Source organism: Podarcis liolepis, assembly GCF_965112155.1.
Source record: "Podarcis liolepis genome assembly, chromosome: 2".
In the NCBI taxonomy this organism is placed as follows: domain Eukaryota; kingdom Metazoa; phylum Chordata; class Lepidosauria; order Squamata; family Lacertidae; genus Podarcis; species Podarcis liolepis.
In genome coordinates, this window is record NC_139555.1 from 116,034,032 (window position 1) to 116,049,597 (window position 15,566).

The following is a 15,566-nucleotide window of genomic DNA, read 5'->3' on the forward strand; positions in this document are numbered from 1 at the left end:
GCATAGCTGTCAACCCTCCCTTTTTTTTTGCGGGAAATTCCCTTATTCCAGAGCCATTTCCCGCTGCTATCCCGGATTGTTAGATATCCTGTAGACTGTCCCCAGGAGAGGTGAGGCTGCTGATCCTTTTTTTCCGAGTCTGCTGATCCCTTATTTTCAAATCTGAAAATTGACAGCTGTGGCTGCAGGGTGGCATCGTCCCAGCTTTCTGAAAAGATTTACTGATGAGGAAACCAGTGACTGCACATCGGATCACAAGGAGACTTATTTGTGCAACATTCTGGATATCTTATAAGATGCCAGGTAGATTCCAATGATACAATAAATTTTGAGGGACAGCGCAAGGGGGCGCATCCAGCCTCGCAGCCTCCCAGGGCCCAACCCACAGCCAGCGAGCTCCGATGCTCAGAGAGGCAGGAAACGGGGCCAGCCAGGGGGACTCGAGAGCGGCTGCACTTTCCTCTCCCCCGCCGAGGAGAGCGGAGGAGCAGCGGCCCGTGGCCGGGCGAGTTTCCCCGGAGAGGAGCCGGATTCCGGTGCGGGGACGGAGCGAGGAGTCCGAGGTGCAGGAGGCGGGAGGAGGAGGAGAGCACGTGGGCCTGGCAGGATCAGGCCCCGAGTGGAGTCAGAGGCGCCCCCCCCCCACCCGGGCAGGAAGGGGAAGGGGCGCAGCTGAGGGGCAGGGCATCTGCAGGAGGGCGCAGGGGCAAACATCTCTGGCTCAGGCTGGCACGGACCCTGCCGGAGACCCTGGGGAGCTGCTCCCTTCAGTCCTGAGCTCAAGGGGCAGAATGAGGGGTCCAAGGCAGCTGCTGCTTCCCGAGGGACGATGCATACAGTCGCTCACGGATCAGCGGCGTACCTGGGGCTTTTGCCGCCCCTCTCCCTGTCCCTCATCAGGGAGCCCCGTCCTCTTCCACGGTCCTCCCCACGGCGGAGAGGGAAGGGGAGGCAGTGGGGAATAGAAGAGCAGTGCAGCGGGGGGGTCTCTTACTGTGCAGCCCCTGACACTCTTTGCAGGCCACTACTCCTGCCCTGCTTCCTCTGCCAGTGCCATTGATGAACCTATCGCCCTCCTTCATGAATTGGTCGCCTTCTAAAGCACTCTTAGCCGCCGCCACCATCACCGCATCTTGTGGCAATGATGTCCATCAGATTCATTTAGCAAGGAAATGGCTTCTTTTGCCTTCCTCCCATCAATGTACACTGTGCCTACACATGGAGGCTCTGTTGATCTGTCACAGCTAATAAAACAGCTAATAGGTCTATTTCCCGGAGAACGCATCTGATCTTTTCCCAAGCTGTCAAAGCTAGTGACCTCTTGTGTCTGCGTGTAAATAAGTGAGACTGATTTATTCATTAATTGTTTTATTTCCACCTTCCTCAGTAATACAGCTGAGTTTTGAGATGAAGGCTGACGGTTGAAGTGGGTGACAGTTTTGAGAATGCAGAGGAAAGGAGGATTCTTAAGAAGTGTGGCATATGGAAATGAATTAATGATAATAAAAACGTTGAAGACAGTATTGTTAAAGACTGAGGAAGGCGAAATTGAAATTAGCTATTCATGTTCAGATTATTACTCATTTCATTTCTATACTGCTTCATATTTTTAAGGGAAAAAATCTCAAAGCAATTAAAGGGAAATCTCATTGCAGTTTGTGTCCATAGGATATTGAGAACATTGTAGGTCCAGGAGTTCTCTCCTCAGAGATAGTCTCAGATTTGATTGTTCTTTCTGATAGAACAGGAGGAACGGAAGATTTATGGGCTTAAAGCTGCATTGATTCTGGAGGCCACATTCCAGTGAGCTTTGTGGCCAACGTATGCACATGCATGCGCACACAGAAAAGAGATGCAGACCATAAAGTCACATGCACACACGCCAGAGGTGCTGCACAAACTCACCAGACATGTCATCTAGCATACATACAAGTCTTGCAAACACAATCAGCATGTTTAGACCTTCCAACCCCAGTTCTGGGGTGGGGAAAAATAAGAGCACAAGAAGACCCTTCTGAATTAGCAAGGAGATCTGTGGGAAAAAGACCCTTCAGATTGTTCTTTAGAAATCCTCTTTAAAGAGCAGCCAGAGGGATCATTTATTTTCCTTTTGCCCCATTTCAGCACTGTGCTGGTTTGTGCTGAAATTGGAGTTGAAAAGATCTCTCTAAGGGCCCCTTAGGCATCTTTCTCTCCAGGACAGACAGAGATCTTCATCCGATGATCAGATCAGGAGATGGAAATGGCAGGGACTAGCAGGACACACCCTGAGGCTTGGGAAACCATATGCAGCCAATGGACTGCAAGTTAGAATGTCTTCAGTCAAGAGAGTTTGTGACCATCAAATTTAAAATATTTTGGAGTGAGTTCTTTGATTTTGTTGGTCAATATTCCTTTTGTCAGTTTCTTGGGCTGTGCAGATACCATACATTTAAAGCACGTGGCTTCGCCCAGAGAACCATGGGACCTGTAGTTTATTGCTACAGTTCTCAACACCCCTAACAAACTGCAGCTTGCAGGATTTCTTGGGTGAAGCCATGTACTTTCAATGTTAGCTGGGTCTGTTGCAGCCTTAATCATATACAAAGATCTGTTGCTGCCTTTCCAACATGCTAGAAGTTGCAACCAGGATCAGCATTCCCTGTCCACTGAACATGCTCAGTCCTCTCACTGGGTTGTTTTTGGATTTCCCTCCCACTGCCTTGGTCCCCCCCCCAAAAAAAATATTATTTGTACTTCCATAAACCGTTTCCCCCAGTCGTTGGATAACTTCCCCTTCTCCCTGGCAGGAGCCGTTTGGGTGACATAATGATTGTCATTCACAGCCTGAACATTAGAAATAGAAAAAGTAATAATATATTTCAAAAACTGGCAAATGGTTGAAAAATGTGCTTTTGTTTTTATTCTTGGGTTTTATTTTACTTTGTGTTTACTTCTTTTCCAGCAGGGTGGCGTAAAAATGGACGAGCAGGGACCCAGGAGACCCATTCAAAGGGAGAGACTGGAGTGCAAAGGAAAGAAACCTCCTGCCGGCCAAGTTGGGACCATCAGGGATCTTCTGCCTCGGGCAGATTTATGTCAAATTAAGCAGGAGCCAGAGGAGGGGCAGCCGCAGCAGCACTGGGATGCCCAGAAGCAGGATTTCCTGAAGACGATGCAGCCCCCTCGTTCAGGGTGGGAAACCCCACAGGCTCCCAGTCCTCCCCACTCCGGGGATGGTTTCCTCTCCTTCAGGGGAGCTGTGGATGCCAGTCAGAGGCCCAGTGGGAGAGCAGGGGGAGCACACCAGACCCTGCTCCCAGGCACTGAGGGGCTTCTGGGAAAGGTAAGTGCCCTCCTCTCACCTGGGTTTCCAGCACCTGGAGGTCACAGGTCCACTGCCTCTCGACATGGAGGTTCTGTTTAGCTTTGGTGGTGAATATTCCTCCCCCCTGCACTTTCTCTCTAATCCACTTTTAAAAGGCTTGCTAGACCAAACTTTCTTACACATGGGAGGTTTGCGATCATATCTCCTGATGTTGTTACTTTAATAAAGCAACCACAGGGGACTCGGAATTTCATCAGAGCAGAAGCTACGTCAGAAGAGGGGTCCTTCCACCAACCCCCGTTTTCCTCCTCTAAATTGCCTCCATTTCCAAAATGCTCTTTTCTCCCCACTGAGATAAAAATCTTGGCACGTCTCGCAGCCTCAGAAATCCAATAAATTCCTCAGAAATCCCATGTGTAGTCGCATTAAAGATGACTGGCCTACCTTGCAAGATTGTTCCAAAATTTATTAAGATAATGTCCATGCTCAGATGACTGAATCACAGCCTGAAAAGTTGGGTTACAAATAGGAACAGTTTTTAGTACATTGCTGTACTAATGTACATTTGGTACATTACGATAAAATCTAAGTTGACCCAAGTTCAAAACAAAAAACTCTAGCCGCCGCCACCACAGTCTCCTGGCCCCCACAACCAGAATGCATCACTCCAGGAAGGACTCCCACCCAACCTTTAGTGAGAGAGGGCAAAAGAAAAGGACTCTAAATGGGAAGTTGCACAAATATACCAGCTGTGGTCCTGCACTGGCAGCGAGGCTAACATACAGGGGAGCTGGGAACGTGCTGGTCCCGTATCTCCCTGCATCTGCCTCCTGACCTAATTGTCCCACCTTTCCTCATGATTGGGCCGGCCCTGAGGGTGAACTGTGATGAAACCAGGCACTCTCTTATGAGGCATAACTAACAAACTTTCCATTTTGCCCAAACCAAGAAACTACGGCTGCCAGCTTTGGAATAAGCTGGGATATTAAGCTAACTTCAAACTGTGCTTGGTCAAAACAGGAAACTCTGGCTGATCAGTGGCTTCGTGGTTTGACTGATCCCACTGTAAAAATAGTAAAAATAGTAAAAATAGGAAGCCCTGTTGCGTTCAAAGGGACTGTTTGGACAGAGTCTCTGATCAGCATGCCTAGCAGGACACGCTTAAAAAGGTAAAGGGACCCCTGACCATTAGGTCCAGTCATCACCGACTCTGGGGTTGAGGCGCTGATCTTGCTTTATTGGCCGAGGGAGCCGGCGTACACCTTCCGGGTCATGTGGCCAGCATGACTAAGCCGCTTCTTGCGAACCAGAGCAGCGCACAGAAACGCCGTTTACCTTCCCGCTGGAGCGGTACCTATTTATCTACTTGCACTTTGACGTGCTATCGAACTGCTAGGTTGACAGGAGCAGGGACTGAGCAACGGGAGCTCACCCCGTTGCGGGGATTCGAACCGCCAACCTTCTTATCAGCAAGTCCTAGGCTCTGTGGTTTAACCCACAGCGCCACCCGCGTCCTAGGACAGGCTTAGGAAGCAATTATTATTATTATTATTATTATTATTATTATTATTATTATTATTATTATTTGCATCCTGCCTATCTGACTGGGTTGCCTCAGCCCATCTGGGTAGCTTCCAACAAAATAAAAACCGTCAACAATTTCCTTGTAAAAGGCTGCCTTCGGAAGTCTTCCATTTTGTAGAAATGGCCTTCAGTTTTAAAGAATTGCCCTCTTTAAGGAATCACGTCGTGTAAATATGTATGTTGTCCACTAGGTCCAAACGCAGACAGACTCACACATGGTAGGAGCAAGCAATGCTCTAAAGTGCTTATCTTGCGAACATCTAAGTTGTTTATTCCTGACCAAAGCTCCTGTTTTCCAAAAGGGCAGGAGGGGGAGCAGTGGAGGAAACGGATGGGTTTGAAGGCTCTTTCCATCAGCCGCCTCTCTCCCCTGAGGAACAAGAGCAAAGGGTGTTTGCAGGGCAGGAGGGCAGAGGAGGAGGCAGCGAGGGCAGAGGGAGCAGTGGGCGGATCCCCGCCTCTCCCAGGGGGTCCAGATGCAAGCAAGGGGCTTCCTTCTTCTCCATGCAAGGGCCACCCATGTGTTCAGAGCAGTCCTTTGCAAATTAACTCTTAAGTTCCAAGGGCCACTAATGTGCATACCATGCCAGCCTTAGGAAGGGAGGTGGGATAGGCAGGTGAAAGGAATTGCCAAAGGTGTTTGAAAATGGGTGGAGGCTCTTGGGAAGGGGGTCCCCAATTGGGGCTTCTCCAGGGGCAGCAGGATGTCTTGGACAGGAGAATCCCTGCAGGGGCTCTCAGACTCCCTTGGCTTCTTCTTCTTCCCTCCCTCCCAGGAAGCTGCAACTTGCTCTGGATTCTGCACTCCTCAGGAAGCTGAACCTGCAAACCTAGCTGAGACTGAACCTGCAACCCTGGCCAGGATGGAAGGAGGAAGATGGACGGTTGACCTGGTCAGGCTGTCTCCCGCATCCCTCCCCACAACCTCTGAGCATTCCCTCCCAGGACCCTTGGAGAAATCTGGTGAGTTCCAGGGGAGAGGAGATGGGGAGAGGGATAGATGGATGGTGGAGGGAGAAAGAGGAAAAGATGGAGAGGAGACAAATGGAAGGAAGTTCCTGACAGGAAGAAGGAAGGGGTGAGGCCTTCTCCAAAGCAGCTCTTTGTTTCTTGAATCCTTTTCCTAAAGTAGTGGGGAAAGATTTTCTTCCTCCAGGCTTTGAAATCTTAGCTGTTATTTCCACGGTTGGAATAATTGATGATAATGATGTTGCACAACAATCCTGAAAAATGGGTGAAGGGGAATGGATACGCTTCCCATAATTATTTATGATTAATGTATTTAAATTGTTTCTATTACTCTTATTTTTTATAGACAGGGTCAGAATGATACATTCCACCAGCATCAAAACACAATAAATGCATGCACCTCCCCAGTTTGGTGGGCTTAAGGGACAAAGGACCCGTTATCATGATACAGAATTCCTGCGGCTGGAGGCTCTACACTTAGGATTGGGCATATAAAGTCCAAGAGTGTCTGGTATAATAAGCAAATTGTGTAAATCTTAGAGACTGGGGTTGTTTGTGAGAGTGAGTGAGTGGGATAATAATTTTTAGCGCCCCTTTGTAATGGCTTGGTTCTCCTGCACAGACGCGAGACAACTCCAGTAGTAATTATCTCAGGTTTATTGCTTAAACTCATAAATCACTGTGGAGCTCAGTCCTCGGCCTGTTCATCCCAGCTTGCAGTTGCCAAGTCCTCCAGCAAAGAAGCCCCCGCTTTCGCTTTCTTTTCCCCTCTCGCAGATTCTCTCGAGCCTACGATTTTTTGGACAGGCTATTTCCGGGGTCTCTGTGTCAGACCTCAAACTGGAGATAACAGTCTGTGCCCCCCCCCCCCGTCGGCACCCCCTCTAGCAGGGCAGCAGTTGAAGAAGGAGCAAAAAGGGTTTTCTTGTGTGTGTCTTTGTGGCTGATTAGCTGTTCTCCCTGTGCAAAGGTCAGAGGGGGCAGGGTTTCTGTTGAGGCAGGTGATTAGCTGTGGGAGGAGCTTATCAGAGCTAGCAGGGCAGCAGTTGAAGAAGGAGCAAAAAGGGTTTTCTTGTGTGTGTCTTTGTGGCTGATTAGCTGTTCTCCCTGTGCAAAGGTCAGAGGGGGCAGGGTTTCTGTTGAGGCAGGGGATTAGCTGTGGGAGGAGCTTATCAGAGCTAGCAGGGCAGCAGTTGAAGAAGGAGCAAAAAGGGTTTTCTTGTGTGTGTCTTTGTGGCTGATTAGCTGTTCTCCCTGTGCAAAGGTCAGAGGGGGCAGGGTTTCTGTTGAGGCAGGGGATTAGCTGTGCGAGGAGCTTAGCAGGGCAGCAGTTGAAGAAGGAGCAAAAAGGGTTTTCTTGTGTGTGTCTTTGTGGCTGATTAGCTGTTCTCCCTGTGCAAAGGTCAGAGGGGGCAGGGTTTCTGTTGAGGCAGGTGATTAGCTGTGGGAGGAGCTTATCAGAGCTAGCAGGGCAGCAGTTGAAGAAGGAGCAAAAAGGGTTTTTTTGTGTGTATCTTTGTGGCTGATTAGCTGTTCTCCCTGTGCAAAGGTCAGAGGGGGCAGGGTTTCTGTTGAGGCAGGGGATTAGCTGTGGGAGGAGCTTATCAGAGCTAGCAGGGCAGCAGCTGAAGAAGGAGCAAAAAGGGTTTTCTTGTGTGTAGCTTTGTGGCTGATTAGCTGTTCTCCCTGTGCAAAGGTCAGAGGGGGCAGGGTTTCTGTTGAGGCAGGGGATTAGCTGTGGGAGGAGCTTATCAGAGCTAGCAGGGCAGCGGCGCACGCAGTTTGATCCATCTTTTAGATTTAGGGGAGCTAGTCTCAAACGTTTGTTGGGGGAGACCTAGGGTTTTTTTTGTGTGGGGGGAGTTATTTGTCCTGTCTTCACACTTTTTATGATGGAGGACCGCTGTAGCCATCCCCAACGACACGTACTCAAGATGGAGGAGGAGGGAACAGCTGCAGTCGCCTGCGGTTCCTGTGCAATGTTTGCCATCTTGCCAAAGATTGCAGGCAGCTTTACCTGCAGCAATTGCATGTTGATTGCTCTCTTAAAAGACAAAGTCCAGCAACTGGAGGAACGTGTAGCTACGCTCCAAAGAATTAGAGAGCTGGAGCTCTTCTTGGAAGCAACAGAGCACACCGTCTCCACCAAGGAGGAGACAGGGGACTCCCCTGAGAAGGAGGCTAGCTCACCAACACAGGAGCCAGATATATGGAGAAACGTGACTCAAAGAAGTAGGAGGCCCAGGGTTCGCTCTGATTGTTTAGAAATACACAATCGCTTTGAGGTCCTCTCCCCTAGCATGGAAGACGAAGAGCACACTCCATTTGAGGATCTCTCCCTCATTACAGTCGATCAGGTATATGAAGACGAGCAGCAAAGTCAGTCCTCAGGGAATGTGCAGGCGACCTTGGAACGGACAGCTCACGGAAGAACCCCGACCAAACCTAAGAGGAGGCGTGTAGTGGTGATAGGGGATTCCCTACTGAGGGGAACAGAAGCAGTGATTTGTGGGCCTGACAAGATGTCTCGGGAAGTGTGCTGTCTCCCCGGGGCTAAGATCCAAGATGTAACTGAACGACTGCAAGGAATCATAAAACCCACTGACAAATACCCCTTCCTCTTGGTTCATGTGGGAACCAATGACACTGCAAGCAATAGCCTCCAGAAGATCAAAAGAGACTACGAGGCTCTCGGCAGGAAATTGAAGCAACTAAATGCACAAATTGTCATCTCATCTGTCCTCCCAGTTGAACGACGTGGCCCAGGGAGAGAGGGAAAAATAGTGGAAGTGAACAGCTGGCTTCGCAAATGGTGTAAACAGGAACGGTTTGGATTCTTAGATCACGGACTGCAGTTTCTTGAAGATGGACTTCTGGCAAGCAATGGGCTGTACCTCACAACGGTTGGGAGAAATGTTTTTGCCAAAAATCTCCGAAACCTCATCAGGAGGGCTTTAAACTGACTAATGTGGGGGAGGGAGACAGTGCTCCTGAAGGTAGGAGTCTATCAATTGATGAAGATGATCATCCAAATGTCATAGACCAAATGGAGCAAACAGCATGCAGGCCTAGTGGTGGAAGGAAAAAATCCTTAAATAAGAGACACGGGGGAATGATTAATGGACTTCAATGTCTGTACACTAATGCGCAAAGCATGGGAAATAAACAAGATGAGCTTGAGCTCTTGGTACAGCAAACTAAATATGACATAATAGGCATCACTGAAACCTGGTGGGATAAGTCCCATGATTGGAATGTAATAATGGAGGGATACAATCTATTTAAGAGAAACAGACCAGACAAGAAAGGGGGAGGAGTGGCGTTATATGTCAGGGATGTGTATACCTGTGAAGAGATCCAAGATTTAGAACCTCAAAGCCAAAGTGAGAGCATTTGGGTCAAAATTAAGGGAGAGAAGAATAACAGAGACCTCATTGTGGGAGTTTACTATAGATCCCCAAGCCAAACGGAGGACATAGATGATGCCTTCCTGGAACAGATGGCCAAGCATGCAAAAGGAAGGGAGATAGTAGTAATGGGGGACTTCAATTACCCGGATATTTGTTGGATGTCAAACTCAGCCAAGAGCATAAGGTCAAACAGATTCCTCACTGGCCTTGCAGACAACTTCATTGTCCAGAAAGTGGGAGAAGCAACAAGAGGAACAGCCATTTTAGATCTGGTCCTAACCAATGTTGATGACCTGGTTAGTGGGGTAGAAGTGGAAGGATCATTAGGCACGAGTGATCATGCTCTTCTGAAGTTTACTATACAGCGGAAAGGAGCAGCCAAGCATACTAGGACTCAATTTCTTGACTTTAAGAAAGCCGACTTCATAAAACTTAGGGAAGTGCTGGGTGAAATCCCATGGACAGTAATACTAAAAGGAAAGGGAGTTCATGATGGCTGGGAGTTTGTTAAGAGGGAGATAGTAAAAGCACAACGTCAGGCAATACCAATGAGACGGAAACATGGAAGGTGCCTAAGGAAGCCATGGTGGCTATCTAAAGAACTTTTAACTGAGTTAAGATTAAAAAAGGATGTGTACAAAAAATGGAAAAGGGGGGAAACCACCAAAGAGGAATTCAAACAAATAGCCAGCACGTGTAGACACAAAGTCAGGAAAGCTAAAGCACAGAATGAACTCAGGCTTGCTAGAGAGGTTAAAAGCAACAAAAAAGGCTTTTATGGGTATGTCCGTAGCAAAAGGAAGAACAAAGAAACAGTGGGGTCACTCAGAGGAGAAGATGGTGAAATGCAAACAGGGGACACAGAAAGGGCTGAACTCCTCAATGCCTTCTTTGCCTCAGTCTTCTCCGATAAAGAAAACAATGCCCGACCTGAAGAATTTGGAGCAAATGATTCAGCAAAGGAAACACAGCCCAGAATAACTAAGAAGATAGTACAAGAATACTTGGCTAGTTTAGATGTATTCAAGTCTCCAGGGCCAGATGAACTGCATCCAAGAGTATTAAAAGAACTGGCAGATGTGATCTCAGAACCACTGGCAGTCATCTTTGAGAATTCCTGGAGAACAGGCAAAGTCCCGGCAGATTGGAGGAGGGCAAATGTTGTCCCTATTTTCAAAAAGGGGGGAAAAGAGGACCCAAATAATTACCGCCCAGTCAGTCTGACATCAATACCAGGGAAGATTCTGGAGCAGATCATTAAGCAAACAGTCTGTGAGCACCTAGAAAGGAATGCTGTGATCACCAATAGTCAGCATGGATTTCTGAAAAATAAGTCATGTCAGACTAACCTGATCTCGTTTTTTGACAGAATTACAAGCCTGGTAGATGAAGGGAACGCAGTGGATGTAGCCTACCTTGATTTCAGCAAGGCATTTGACAAGGTGCCCCATGATATTCTTGTAAAGAAGCTGGTAAAATGCGGTCTTGACTATGCTACCACTCAGTGGATTTGTAACTGGCTGACTGACAGAACCCAAAGGGTGCTCATCAATGGTTCCTCTTCATCCTGGAGAAGAGTGACTAGTGGGGTGCCACAGGGTTCTGTCTTGGGCCCGGTCTTATTCAACATCTTTATCAACGACTTGGATGATGGACTCAAGGGCATCCTGATCAAATTTGCAGATGACACCAAACTGGGAGGGGTGGCTAACACCCCAGAGGACAGGATCACATTTCAAAACGACCTTGACAGTTTAGAGAACTGGGCAAAAACAAACAAGATGAATTTTAACAGGGAGAAATGTAAAGTATTGCACTTGGGCAAAAAAAAATGAGAGGCACAAATACAAAATGGGGGACACCTGGCTTGAGAGCAGTACATGTGAAAAGGATCTAGGAGTCTTGGTTGACCACAAACTTGACATGAGCCAACAGTGTGACGCGGCAGCTAAAAAAGCCAATGCAATTCTGGGCTGCATCAATAGGAGTATAGCATCTAGATCAAGGGAAGTAATAGTGCCACTGTATTCTGCTCTGGTCAGACCTCACCTGGAGTACTGTGTCCAGTTCTGGGCACCACAATTCAAGAAGGACACTGACAAACTGGAACGTGTCCAGAGGAGGGCAACCAAAATGGTCAAAGGCCTGGAAACGATGCCTTATGAGGAACGGCTAAGGGAGCTGGGCATGTTTAGCCTGGAGAAGAGGAGGTTAAGGGGTGATATGATAGCCATGTTCAAATATATAAAAGGATGTCACATAGAGGAGGGAGAAAGGTTGTTTTCTGCTGCACCAGAGAAGCGGACACGGAGCAATGGATCCAAACTACAAGAAAGAAGATTCCACCTAAACATTAGGAAGAACTTCCTGACAGTAAGAGCTGTTTGACAGTGGAATTTGCTGCCAAGGAGTGTGGTGGAGTCTCCTACGTTGGAGGTCTTTAAGCAGAGGCTTGACAACCATATGTCACGAGTGCTCTGATGGTGTTTCCTGCTTGGCAGGGGGTTGGACTCGATGGCCCTTGTGGTCTCTTCCAACTCTATGATTCTATGATTCTTCCTGCTCTTTGTTCTTTGCTCCTGCTGCAGCTTGGCTGCTCCTCCCCTGCTTCACATTCCAACCGAATCACATCTCTTGCATTCTCAGGCTCTGTCAGAGGAGCCACGAGAGGCTTGAGATTCACGGAGCTGACACTCTGTAATTTTGTCCGTCCCTAAGCTTCCATGGAGATACTGTGGTACAACCTTGTGCAAATTTCAAAATAAGTACACAAAGCCAACAAAGAGACTCAGAGGTTTATAGTGGCACCAGCTTTCCTGGTCAAGAGTCCACTTTGTCAGACTGCAGCCCACAAAAGCTTAGGCCATAATACATTTATCTGCCTATAAGGGCTGCAAAAGATGAATAAACAGAAGCGTAGTTCATCTATGGAATCTATCCTACAGGAGACAGTGATGGCCAGCAACTTGGATAGCTTGAAAAAAAGGATAAGACTGGCATCTCTGCTCTGCCCTCGTGGTCCTAGGCAATAACGCTTCTTAATACTAGTTTCTGGAAAGCACAGTAAGGAGGAGAACTTTTGTGCTCCAATCTTGCTTGCCGGTTTCCCACAGGCATCTGGTTGGCCTCTGTGAGAAGAGGATGCTGGACTAGGTGGGCCTTTGCCTGATCCAGCAGGCTCTTCTTAGGTTCCAATATATTGCAATATTTTTAGTTACATGTAGCACTTAAGTTTTATTTATTTCACAATGGAGACACTGTTACTAGAGCCTGAGATCATTTCTTCACTTCAGAAAGAAAAAAATAGATGTGTCTAATAAGCCAATTCCACCATAGATCTGTATTATAAAACGATGGTGCTTTATTAAGTTTGAATCGAGTGATCATGTGTTGCTCCTGCCATTATCTCATCTGCTTTTCAAAAAATATGGAACCTAGAGAGGACAGTGGAGAATGAAGGTGTTAAAATGAGAGAAGGTGCAGATTGGAATTGACATCTGTTCAGTTCCCTTTTTGTCTTTCTTGAAAGTCTAACAGGTTTTTTTTTCCTCCCAGACTCCCAAACAGGTGAGGAAGATGAAAGTCAGAATTCTATGGAGCCACCTGTCAATTCATTGGGAAGAACAAAGAAACTGAGGATACAAGAACAAACTCAAAAAGGAGAGAAACTATTTGAATGTATGAAGTGTGGAACGAGCTTTAGTCATAGTCAAGCACTTAGAATACACCAACGTACTCACACAGGGGAGAAACCATTTGAATGTATTGAATGTGAAAAGAGCTTCAGTACCACTGGGAAACTTAGAATACACCAACAAACTCACACAGGGGAAAAACCATTTAAATGCATAGAATGTGGAAAGAGCTTCAGTGATAGTGGATCACTTAGAATACACCAACGAACTCACACAGGGGAGAAACCATTTAAATGTATTGAATGTGAAAAGAGCTACAGTCGAAGTGGAGGCCTTAGAATACACCAACGAACTCATACAGGGGAAAAACCATTTAAATGTATGGAATGTGGAAAGAGCTTCAGTGATAATGGATCACTTAGAATACACCAACGAACTCACACAGGGGAGAAACCATTTAAATGTGTGGATTGTGGAAAGAGCTTCAGTGAAAGTGGAAAACTTAGAATACATCAACGAACTCACACAGGGGAGAAACCATTTGAATGTGCGGATTGTGGAAAGAGCTTCAGTCGAAGTGGGACACTTAGAATACACCAACGAACTCACACAGGGGAGAAACCATATAAATGTGTGGATTGTGGAAAGAGCTACAGTCAAAGTGGAGAACTTAGAATACACCAACGAATTCACACAGGGGAGAAACCATTTAAATGTATGGAATGTGGAAAGAGCTGCAGTCGAAGTGGAGAACTTAGAGTACACCAACGAATTCACACAGGGGAGAAACCATTTAAATGTATGGAATGTGGAAAGAGCTTCCGTCGAAGTGGAGAACTTAGAGTACACCAACAAACTCACACAGGGGAAAAACCATTTAAATGTATGGAATGTGGAAAGAGCTTCAGTCGAAGTGGAGAACTTAGAGTACACCAACAAACTCACACGGGGGAGAAACCATTTAAATGTATTGAATGTGGAAAGAGCTACAGTCGAAGTGGAGAACTTAGAGTACACCAACGAACTCACACAGGGGAAAAACCATTTAAATGTATGGAATGTGGAAAGAGCTTCAGTGAAGGTGGAAAACTTAGAAGACATCAACAAACTCACAGGGGAGAAACCTTTTGAATGTATTGAATGTGGAAAGAGCTTCAGTGAAAGTGGAACACTTAGAAGATATCAACAAACTCACACAGGGGGAAAACCACAGATACATTAATAAACTGCATAGGTGTTTTTTTTAGCTTTCCTTCTATGCTTCCTTGCAATACTGACAAAATCAAACCATGCCAATGCTTTCAGCCCCAGAAGAGGACTCTTGGTGTCAAAAGAAAGCAGTCTGGTGCCACATTTCGCAGCAGTTACTTTAACACACTATACCTGGGGCTGCAACACCAACAACTTTTTCCAGGGAGCCTTCTCTTCTCATGAGGTGGCCAAAATATTGAAACCTCAGCTTCAGCATGTCTTCCACTGCCTCCCGCAGCTTGGTCAAAGTCATGTTCATAGCTTTGAGGACACTGTCCATCCATCTCGTCCTCTGTCGTCCCCTTCTCCTTGTGCCCTCCATCTTTCCCAACATCAGGGGGGTCTTTTCAAGGGAGCCTTCTCTTCTCATGAGGTGGGCAAAGTATTGAAACCTCATCTTCAGCATGTGTCCTTCCAGCGAGCACTCAGGGCTGATCTCCTTCAGAATGGAGAGATTTTATCTTCTTGCAGTTCATGGGACTCTCAAGAGTCTCCTCCAGAACCATAATTCAAAAGCATCAATTCTCCGTCGATCAGCCTTCTTTATGGTCTGGCTCTCACTTCCATACATCACTACTAGGAAAACCATAGCTTTAACTATACGGACCTTTGTTGGCAAGGTGATGTCTCTGCTTTTTAAGATGCTGTCTAGGTTTGTCATTGCTTTTCCCCCAAGAAGCAGGCACTTTTTAATTTCGTGACTGCTGTCACCATCTGCAGTGATCATGGAGCCCAAGAAAGGAAAATCTCTCACTGCCTCCATTTCTTCCCCTTCTATTTGCCAGGAGGTGATGGGACCAGTGGCCATGATCTTTGGTTTTTTGATGTTGAGCTTCAGACCATATTTTGCGGAATTCTCTTTCACCCTCATTAAGAGGTTAATTCCTCCTCGCTTTCTGCCATCAAGGTTGTGTCATCTGCATATCTGAGGTTGTTGATATTTCTTCTGGCAATCTTAATTCTGGCTTGGGATTCATCCACTCCAGCCTTTCGCATGTTGAATTCCGCATATAAGTTAAATAAGCGGGGAGCATATACAGCCTTGTTGTACTCTTTCCCAATTTTGAACCAATCAGTTGTTCCATACCCAGTTCTAACTGTAGCTTCTTGTCCCACATATAGATTTCTTATGTTAAGGAAATTAGGGGGCACATCTTTAAAGTTATTAAATGTTACAGATATTATGCCTGAATGTATCCTTTCAACTTGACAGCTCAGGGAAGTTACCGTATTTTTTGCTCTATAAGATTCACTATTTCCCTCCTAAAAAGTAAGGGGAAATGTGTGTGGGTCTTATGGAGTGAATGCAGGCTGCACAGCTATCACAGAAGCCAGAACAGCAAGAGGGATTGCTACTTTCACTGCGCAGCGAGATGAGCGCCACAACCCCAGAGTTGTCCACAACAGGGT

At 46.8% G+C, this 15,566-nt stretch overlaps 2 protein-coding genes across 3 annotated transcripts in view; both read left to right on the forward strand.

The window, feature by feature from the left end:
- The window catches only part of LOC310701362 (uncharacterized protein), a 66,557-nt gene extending 52,408 nt beyond the window's left edge, over nucleotides 1-14,149 (forward strand). For both annotated transcript variants that reach the window (XM_083492130.1, XM_083492131.1), the window contains exons 3-4: nucleotides 5,668-5,854; nucleotides 12,826-14,149. In XM_083492130.1, the coding sequence (XP_083348256.1) occupies nucleotides 5,668-5,854; nucleotides 12,826-14,036 (1,398 nt within the window). In that variant the 3' untranslated portion in view covers nucleotides 14,037-14,149. The remainder of the gene's footprint in view (nucleotides 1-5,667; nucleotides 5,855-12,825) is intronic.
- Nucleotides 1-15,566, forward strand: part of LOC310701038 (uncharacterized protein) — a 165,037-nt gene that overhangs the window by 79,322 nt on the left and 70,149 nt on the right. The gene's annotated exons all lie outside the window — the stretch shown is intronic.